Consider the following 10,804-nt stretch of genomic DNA (forward strand, 5'->3'; position numbering starts at 1 on the left):
GAAAACGTATGACGGTGATATTTATGTTTAGGGGCGGAGCATGATGCTTAGTTTTTTCTAAAAATGTATCCGTTTTCATACGACTCACATAATACGAATTCATCCAAAGTCGGCACCTTGTAAAACAGTTATGACTGTGAGATCGGATTGGACTTTAATTATCCTTTTATAGTACATCTTATTATAATTATACCATTTACTGTACTACTTATTTGCTTATCTTGTTGTAATATAATGCATATTTATACAATGCATTTTATTCTAAAAAAAAAAAAGAAAAGAAAAGAAAAAAAGAAAAATGCTTCTGTTTCCAAAACCAAAATTAATATTTATCTGGTAAAAGAAACTCACCCCTATACAACAGGTGGTGCTAATTAGGGCTGGGCGGTATGACGGTATATATCGTTACCGTGGTAGAAAATGTCAACCATAACAGATTTTTTTATATTCCGTGATACCGCGACATGTAAATAAGTGGGCGTGGTCACGTGCAGCATGCGTGAGACTGACACTGAAATTTGTCAAAGAAACATTGAGAAAGCAGATCAAGAGGATCCACAAAGGAATTACGTTTTCTAAAGGGTTGTTGTTAACGTGATATTTTCGGGGAAATAGGCGCAGCAGTCAACTAGAGCAGTGCAGCACCCCTAGGCTACAGAGTGCACGTTCGCAACGGGGAAAGCATGAAGCTTACTTGACAACAACAGTTCATATATAAATGTCGTAACTAATAGAAATAACCTTAAATAATGCATCTTTCCGTCTCTTATGCATAGCTACTTTTTAAACACGAAAATCGCATTCAGGATGACACGCAAGCGGTTGGTAATGAACAACCTGCTTGTTGAAGCGAATGTATAATCCTGTATCTGAGGCAAATTTACTAAATATGCAGCACGAGTTCTATATTTTCAACTCCAAACAATTGGCAACTGAACCAGCTGATAAAATCTTCCTTTGATCCGATACGTGATTACAACTTGACACTCAAATTAACCGATCGCATTTTACTGATCGCAAAACACGCGCGCGTGCATTATACTTCTGCGTCGGACCTACGCCGGAGCCTATACGCTGTAGGCAACGTGTTGGTTTTAATTTATACTTCTGCGTCGTTGTCCGCGTTGACGCGCACCTAGGGATGTGAAACCCCGAGGGAGGGGTTCTGGCAGACCAATCACAGCGCTTGGGTCCGCGTAGAATTGACGCTTTGTTACATTTTTGGAGAGGTGCACGTCAGGGTATGCCGAAGGGTACGCGCGCTACACACAGCCTACGACGTAGCTACGGCGGCAGTTCGACGCAGAAGTATAAATAGGTCTTGAGAGGGAGCGCGGTGTGTCGGTGTTCACCAGCTATGGTAAAATAATGACGCAGTTACAAGGAAGGTGTGTATAATTTAAACTACTTAGTCAACACTAACAGTAGCTGCTGTTCGGTTTTCATACTGCTGCTCTCCTTCTACTCACTTCTGAACTTGATGAACTTGACACTTCTGAACTTCTCGATTAAAGCTCCAGGTGACGGGTTGCCAGATATAGCAAAAAGAGCAAAACAAGCTCTTTAAAAACGCAGTAGCCCATAATAAGCAGCAGACATGGCAAACATGTACCGGGGAACACTAATATAACTAGTATTACTAATATCCTACAAAATTAAAAGGAAGTAACTAATTTATTATGAATAGAATAGTTCAATATAAAATATTAAGATATTATAAACTGATTGAAGTAAAGCAATAACATGAGATTGAAAAATTATTCAGCAACACTTTATTTAAAGTTTAATTACACCTATGAGTTTAATATCAATCAGTTGGGGGCAGTTAATCTAAAAGTTGATGAGTGTGTTTTGTTTACTATATTTAGCTATCAAAATAGTTTACCAAAGAAATAATTTACCAAATAAAAGAAAAAGAAATATCAAGGTGAAGTACTTTTCATTTCTAAAGTATATGGGTTTATTTATTATACAAAGCCCTTTTTGTAAATTTTTCGAGAATAACTACATATATAAATAACTATATCGTGAAATATATCGTTACCGTGAAATAAAATTAGTCATACCGTGAAACAGAATTTTGGTCATACCGCCCACCCCTAGCGCTAATCAACAAACAGCAAATTAAGCAACACAGCTTTCGGCTTGTCTGCCATCCAGCAATCACAACAGAATTGTAGAAAACAACTGTCACACAGAGGAACCACAGAAGCACTGTGAACTGTGAACTGAGAACGGTCTAATGTCAGACACAGCCATTAAAAAAACTGATCTGACATGATTTGCTTAATTTAGAAGCTGTTCTACAAGACAAAGTCACAATGAATGCTTTAACAGCTGACTAATACGTTTGACTTCAACACATTTACATAATTTACTAAAGACAAAGTCAAAATGGCAAGAATCGCAGAACGGCTATCGGCGTTCAAAATGCTCCTGTTCATGACTAAATGATGAAGAGCTTCATAGAATCATTTATTTATGAAATAAAACCAAGATGGGACATTTAACAAAAAGTAATTTGCGCTTGCACTAACACACACCTTTAGGCCTTGTGTCCACCAAAGCGTTTTTTCATGCGGCTGGCGTATTTTTTCAATTAATTTCAATAGGAGTGCCGCGTTTTTAAAACGCCATGAGCGTAACGAGGCGCTTTTTTTTTTCACGCTGAAGCACTGAGCGTTCAGCGTTTTTTACAGGTCGCCGAGAGTTGAAGAATGTTCAACTTTGGGTAAAATGCAGCGCTCATCACTGTCACTTTTTACCCAACCATCCAATCACAATAGAGAAGGGGCGGGACTAATACCACACCGACCAACCGCCACATTCTGTACAACGTCAGCAGATGACAACAACAAGCATAATAACGGAACAAAATCATTTAAAACAAGAGCCAGAGAAAATTCATTACATTGTATCGACATTTTAATATAGAATCAACACAGAAACAAAATATGTGTGAAATGAGATACTAGTAACACTTTTGCAGATATTCCGTACCATAACAAGCAAAGTGTCTCAACTGAAAAAAAAAACGCAACGCTTCCAAAATGCTCTCAAGCGCCCACAGCTAGGCGTTTTCAGCTGGCTAAAAATGCTTTGGTGGACACACGGCCTTACTGACATGATCAAACCATACAAAATAATTGGTGTCACATATACAAATAACTCCATACACCCAGGCATTCTAAATGATATCGCTGTTCAGCATTAGTGGATTCACAGAAAACTAAATGCTCTCAAAATTTGCTCTTTCCTACCATTTACATTTGCCTTCAGAGCAACTATCAAATTTCTCTCACAATGGAAGTCAGGTAATTGATATATAATTGCCATCATTTTGCAAAGGGAACTTGTATCACACGTGCATTTTTAACTCACTAAAACTTAATGGTGCAAAACAAGAGCTGGAAAGAAGACCCTTTCACAAACTAAGCAATTGAATTTATGAATCTAAAATATTTGGCCATGGTTAGATGAGGACTAGTCAAATTGTATACATGCATATCTGCTTCCTATAACTAGCTTTATATGGTTCTTCATCTCAGCAAGAGGGAGAACAGGAGACTATGGGACTGACAGGATCTCAAAAGAGGGAATAATCAAGGGCCATCAAATGCTCAAAGATGAAAGGCTGAGAAATGCAGGGAGAAACAGAAAGAAAAAAGACCTTTGACAGGGAAAGCAAGGGAAATCATGTCATGTTGCCCTGCCAGCGTAATGGCACGGGTGTGCAACTCATCAGTATCACGGGAGTTCTTCAATGGAAATTTCTACAGGAGGAGGCAATCAGTAAAGGCAATATGATATTTGATTTATTTGGCATTGATCACGGTCCACAACTACAATACATAAACTTAAAGTATATGCATGAAAAAAGTGGTGTAAAAAGTGGGAAAAACCACAAGTCGGGAAGGTGAGATTTTGAAGTTATTTTTCTTTGCTGTGAATCAAAGGTTTTTTTTTTGTTTTTTTTGGGGTTTTTTTTCCAGTATTAGTCACACAGTCTTACCACACAGCAGAGTCCATCATTTCAAAGTTCAGTTCTGTCCATATCTTCCGGAAATGTCACCTCTGTTCTTGGCTCTAGAACGGACAAGATGAGCCTACATCATTTATAGCCAAAGTCTCTTCTGAGGCTTTTCTCAAAAAGGGTCATAAGACCTGCACGTAATGAAACATACTCTTATAAAATAATGTTTTACATCTTCTAAGCCTAGGCAAGGCAAGGCAATGCAAGTTTATTTACATGGCACATTTCATACACTATGGCAATAGAGAGCCTAAGTCCCTCCCATTCCGGTCGACCACCATGGGACCTTATTTCGGAAAAATATTGTATGGTAGTCAATGGCGAGAGACAACAAATATTTTGATCTCGTTTGAATTGTGCCCTGATTTACACATATGATGTTTGTCAATTTAAAAGATACATTTTAAAGTCAAGAAAGTCACAGCTTGATGTAAACCTGCTGAGGTATAAGACTGTGAAAATACGTAATTACAAAGACTACAAACCCAGAAGGCGCACATGCGACGTCATACCTTTTCTCTCAATGAATGAAGCTAACTTTACTGAAGCTAACGTCTGTCATTTTTTTCTATAGTCTTACATTATAATCGTAACGTTACGCCGTCATGCCTGAGTGTTTTGAGCCAGAATACACACATACGAGCAACGGATCTTGTGACGTACATAGTGCGAGACGAGAGATGTAGTTCATTGAGCGATTTTCACATAAAACTAAACGTTACTCTTCTGTTTTATGACAAACTGCGACTTTCTTGACTTTCATAATTACCTTTTAAATTGACAAACATCATATGTGTAGTTCAGGGCACAGTTCAGACGGAATAAAAAGATAAGTTATCTCTCGCCATTGACTTCCATACATATTTTTTCCGAAATAAGGTCCCATGAGCCGGAAGCGGAGGGGCGGGACTTAGGCTCTCTATTCAAAGTGCTTTACATTGAAAGGAATAAAAATAATCACAAAATAAAAGCAAGGAAAATTAAAAGTTATTCAAAATACAGTTATTCATTGAAATTAATTAAAATATCACACTATGGCAATGCAAGTGTTTTGCATAGAAAATAAGCACAAAATAAAAGCAAGGGAAATTAAAACAATTATAAAAGGAATTAAAAGAGATCAATTGTACTCTACACTGTGTCTGTGGTGTTTATTCGGCGCGCCTAAGAATTCCATTGGATGTCTCCGATGGACCCGATCTTCCCCTAAAATCTGACAGGAGGAGCTTACGGACTGACCTCGGGTTCACTGCCCCATCAGTCGGCACCCCCCAAAAAAACATTTGTTAAAAAAAAATAATAATAAATTAATTAAGCCTAGGCATACTTTTAGCATGTTAAATATTAACATACAAGCAAATCATGTCCATATCAAACTTAACACAAGCCTACACCTGCAGTAGTAAATAAGAAAAAAAATGCATGAATTTCACCACACATTCAGAAATATGATGAAAATGTACAAACTTTTGAAGTTAGTAGCTAGAAGAAATAGAAAGTGTGCACAGCTTTGAACTGACAAGATAGATTTTTTTCAGCTAGGCCTACCCAAAAATAGCCTACATGTTCCCTTATTTACAAATCAAAGCTCGTGCGAAATAAACATTCTACTGAAAACAAAAATAAATACAAACCTTTGTACGTTCAATAATGTTCTCGAAAATAAATAATGTTAAAGTTAATTAGGCAAAACAAAACAGTTCACAAGGTAAACATTCAACAAGTTATCTCATCATTAAGAATGGGAAATTATGTATGTGAAAGGAAAACAAAAGAACAATCAGATGGATGAAAATAACAAAATAACCTACCTGGCTGGCTGGGAGAAACTTCCGAAAACGTTTCCTTTCCCACCGCGTCTCTCAAATCTCAGCACCTGCACATGGCCATTCACTTGCTCAGGAGATCTGCGAAGCATCACTAAAGTTTCTAGCCACTTTGAAGGCAAACCCCAATGCATTCTCGATATGATAGACTTGTTTTTTGTCTCCGAGGTAAGTCACGTTACGGCTCCGTATGCTTTTCGATCGCTCTCGCGGTACTTTGATGTCATGATACACACCGATCTGTGCAGCGCCGCTTCAAGTCGACTCGAACAAGTGTGTGCGTTCCCTCTTCACGAATCGGCTCTTTCGAACAGTTCGTTTAATGAATCGATTATTATTTTACGTCATTGCGTAACGCGGCATCACGTGGGCATTAAAAATATCTAAAAATAAATAAATAAATAAATAAATAAATAAATAAATAAAAGCAAATGTTGTTTTTACCTACAATTAATTATTGCCTTTTACTTTCGAACTCGTTTTTTTTTTCTCTTGCCGGGGCGTGGGAAGTAGGGGTGCTGCGGTGTGGCAGCATTGTTTGTTTTCACAGGATTGTAAATGCAACGCAAATTTTTGTTCATTTACATTTATTAATTTCTACCATTCAGTAATTTATTTGTAATAAACACTTTAAGTGGGCTATTAGAAACGTGTTATTTATATGTTAAATTATGTTTGGTTTTTTAAACATACACACATAGTATAATGTCATATTGTGATTTGTGACCGTTGCAGTGTTCGTAGAAAGAATCTGTCTGCTCCATTTTAAAGGTGCTCTAAGCGATGTCACCCATTTTTTAGGCCAAAACATTTTTTGTCACATCCACCAAATCTCCTCACTATCCGCTAGCTGCCTGTCCCCTGAACACACTGTAAAAAAACGCGGTCTCTGCAGACACTCCACAAACGGCAAGAAAAACAAACTGGCCCAGCCTTGGCCACGAAACATAGCAAATAGTGTTCCAGCCAATAACCGACAAGAATGATTTGGGGGTGGGGGATGGGGGGTTAGTGCATGTGCACATGAAGGAGGGTGTGGGGAGTGGAGGAGAAAGAAGCATGAAGAGGGAAGTTAGCTAGAGGAGAGATGTCCTAACAACGACTAATGTTAAAATTGTATATTCTCTTGAATTTTGATATGGCCGACACACAACCAAAGAGACGACGTGCCGATGAACAAATAACAAAGAATAGGGAAAAGGAGAAGGAACGCGAAGTCCCAAATTTACATCGGAAAAGCTTTCAAAAGGTTGCGAGAACTCCGCCGGCAGAAGGGCTTCCAATCTGACATTCAGGTGGCTCTGTTTTTGATGGACAGGTGGGTAAATCCAATTTGGTTTTTCTAAATGGTTCATGACTGTTTGGGACGGAAGGGAGGGTGAGGGGACGGGATGAGGAGGAGGGAGGGTCGAGCTAGCCTCCGTTTTGTTTGACAATACTTCGAACATCAGCAAGAAGTGAGGTCACCCAACATCGCTTAGAGCACCTTTAAATGAAAAACAATATTAGCCTGACTATCCAAATCTTATCATTTCGAAGACATTTGCATTTATTTCTTAGAATGATTTCATCAGTATTCATCTATATAACTCACTCTTCAATCAGAGCATCACCAACCTCCAGTGGGTTCGGTGGAGATTGATTTATGAAATGTTTGCAAGGGGAGCTGGAGAGAGTCTCCTGCCACAGTTGATAATGGCGGTATCTGTAGCCAGTAGCGCTGGGCACAGTAATCTCTTATTCAAAACACTGAGAGAGCAATGTGGCCTCAGCTCTTGAAGAATGAGAAAGCTATTTACAGATCAAGGTAGATATGTATCTGCTAGCACATAATAAATTACCTGCTCAGTGAATATGACCACATTAGAATATATTCCTGCCTCATAAACTGGTGACAGCAAACTGCTGAAAACTACAGGTGCAATTTCAGCAATAAATTGTTCAGTGCTGCAATCATAATTTAATTATTTGCAATAAGTGATGATTGAATGATAGGTAGGAAGAACAGGTGTTGTCATCTCATGGCACCACATTATACAAAGTGTTGGCGTCCAGACACTTTAAGATCAACAAATTCTAGGGGGGAAAAAATGGAATTTGCAATCGTTCATATTTTCTTGATACATGTTATTGGCCTTATTGTACATGTATATGATCGATTGAACTCGTAACCTTTAATAAAAATGTCATAACTTGCTCTGCCTGTAATACAGTACAGCTCACTTCTCTCTGCTGACGTATGCAAGGGCGCGCTGCAGTTAAAGGGATAGTTCACCCAAAAATGAAAATTAGCCCTTGATTTACTCACCCTCAAGTCATCCATTCTTCTTTCAGACAAATACAATCGGAATTATATTAAAAAATGCCCTGGCTTTTCCAGACTTTATAATGGCAGTGAATGGCTTTATATTTTTTGAAGTCCATCAAAGTGCATCCATCCATGATATAAGTGCTTCACACAGCTCTGATGAGGTTAATAAAGGCCTTCTGAAGTGAAGCGATGCGTTCGTGTAAGAAAAATATCCATATTTAAAACTTTATCGACTGAAATAACTAGCAGACGGCAGACGGGCGCAAGTCTTATTCCTGCTCAAACCTAGGTTTCTAACACATTTTCATAATGCCTGCACATGGGGGTTATGCAAACTTAACAAACTTCCGTATTCTGTAAAACAGATTGCATCACTTCCGGTTCAGGTCTTTTGTATGTGCTTTATTAAATATCAAGCAGTTTTACTCAAGATGCCTTCAAAGGAGCTACCAAAGATAAGCATAACTGTTTATTGTAAATATGCAGATCGATATCTAAAAAAAAAAATATTTTTCGGTTATTATCATTCGGATATTAAAATGAAATAAAACAGCAACAATAAAAACAACTACATAGGTTAGCTGATTGACATATTAATCGACATATAAAGCCTTTAGTCTTTATTGCCTGCCTGGGAACAACGTCTACTTTGACCGGCCCTCAAACACTGCAGTTGTAGCTGAGGCCTGCAAGAGTTTGATTTGTGTTGTCAACATGTCGAGAATACACTGTTTTCTGTTTGCATGCACTTCCAAAGGATGAAAAATCAGGCTTGAATTGATATGGTAAAACTGCAACCATTGCTACTGTTTGTATCACTGTTGTAGCAAATTAGCTCAAGGTAAATATGAATAATTAATTATATCTCTTTATAATTAATTATAAATATTTGGATCACTTAATAGTATTAGCTTGAATTAACACCAATCAACTAACCTGTTCGTCCAGCGAACACTCAGTAATAACTAATCTTAATTCTAAGAAATGTTAATTTCCGGGGTATGGGAAATAACTTTCTTGCTGTACAGCAGGGGTGTCAAACTCAGTTCCTGGAGGGCCACAGCCCTGCAGAGTTTAGCTTCAACCCTAATTAAACACACCTGATCAGCTAATCAAGTCCTTCAGGCTTATTTGAAAACTGCAGGTGTGTGTGTGTGTGTTGAAGCAGGGTTGGAACAAAACTGTGTAGGGCTGTGGCCCTCCAGGAACTGAGTTTGACACCTGTGCTGTACAGTATAGCTAAAATCTGCATGATTAGGGACTCCAGTATATGAGCATGAACTACAAACAACTTTACATGTGACATGAACAAGACTTTATTAACTAAACACTTACACTAATCTAACACACACACAGACATGCATACAGTTTAGCAATGGAAAGAGAGCTGAAGCAAAATACAGGAATGCAAGAAGTTACAGCATTTTTTTTAAATTCAGCAGATCAACAGCATTGAGCAAACCATCAGTTTCTTAGTTCTAACCTTCTTTAAAAGGAGTAAGGATACTTAAGTCTTAATGTATCAAATAATGAGACTAAGTTTGATACTTGCACGTCTCGCCCATTTTAATAACACTGTCCTGATGTAATTTGTTGAGGCTCCAGTTGATCTCTGCTGAAATTGTCTTGATGAGAGTGAACCAGTTGGATATAGAGGATCTTTGGTGAATGGAAAGTTTTGGGGGATGGTTCACAGAACTTTGTTGGGAGAATGAGTTTTCTGGATTATTCATTAAATATAATGAATAATTGTGTCTAATTGGTCCAGACGCTACACTGTGCATAAGTGCTGAGGAAGCATCAGATATGGTAATGGCCATTTTGTTTCTGACATGCACTGTACGCGGTAGACCAATCACAACAGACTGGGCCATCTGACTAATAATCAGAGCAGAGTTGGTGGAAGTGTTTAGAGAATCCTTTAGGGAACCGTTTAAGACACTGTGAGAAAAGAGGTGATGCTGAAATGTATATTATTAGTGTTTTTTGACCTTGGATGCATGTAAACCTGCTGTATGAGTATACAAACAAAATTAGGAGCATTTAAAATAGCATAATATGAGCACTTGAACATATTTCGGGGTAAAACAGGACATTCAATGAGAAAAAAAAGAGAGAAATTCATCAAGTCACGCAGAGCACATTATCACATTTTGATATAAGCACTTTACAATAATGTCTTGTTTGTTATCATTAGTTAATGTTTTGACGAACATGAACTAACAATGAGCAGTAGCCTACATTTGTTACAGTATTTATTAACCGTTAATGTTAGTTAATAAAAATACAGTTGTCCATTGTTTGTTCTAGTGCAGTGCATTAGCTAATGTTAACATATACAACTTTTGATTTTAATAATGTATTAGTAAATGTTGAAATTAGCATTAACTAAGATTAATAAATAATGTTAATTCTTAGTTCATGTTAACTAAAGTAGTTAACTAATGTTAACTAATGAAACCTTATTGTCAAGTGTTACCTTTTTTCATAATATTGTGGCAGGAGGAGCAAACGACAGACACAGAGGGAGTGGTGTCAAGCCTAGGAGAGGCATTTATTAACTGAAATAAACATAAAATGTCCAAAGGACACCAGTGTGCATGCACAGGGAAGAGACCGGTCTCTCGAGGAGAG

At 37.8% G+C, this 10,804-nt stretch overlaps 1 protein-coding gene across 1 annotated transcript in view; it reads right to left on the reverse strand.

Annotated features, from left to right (window-relative positions):
- The window catches only part of LOC307155437 (neural-cadherin), a 314,766-nt gene extending 308,699 nt beyond the window's left edge, over nt 1-6,067 (reverse strand). The window contains exons 1-3 of the mRNA XM_079866045.1: nt 5,845-6,067; nt 5,169-5,282; nt 4,013-4,086 (exon numbers count right to left, since the gene is read on the reverse strand). Of these exons, the coding sequence (XP_079722171.1) occupies nt 4,013-4,032 (20 nt within the window). The 5' untranslated portion in view covers nt 4,033-4,086; nt 5,169-5,282; nt 5,845-6,067. The remainder of the gene's footprint in view (nt 1-4,012; nt 4,087-5,168; nt 5,283-5,844) is intronic.
- Between the last annotated feature and the right edge of the window lie 4,737 nt (nt 6,068-10,804).

Source organism: Squalius cephalus (genome assembly GCF_949319135.1).
Source record: "Squalius cephalus genome assembly, chromosome: 3".
NCBI classification, from domain to species: Eukaryota; Metazoa; Chordata; class Actinopteri; order Cypriniformes; family Leuciscidae; genus Squalius; species Squalius cephalus.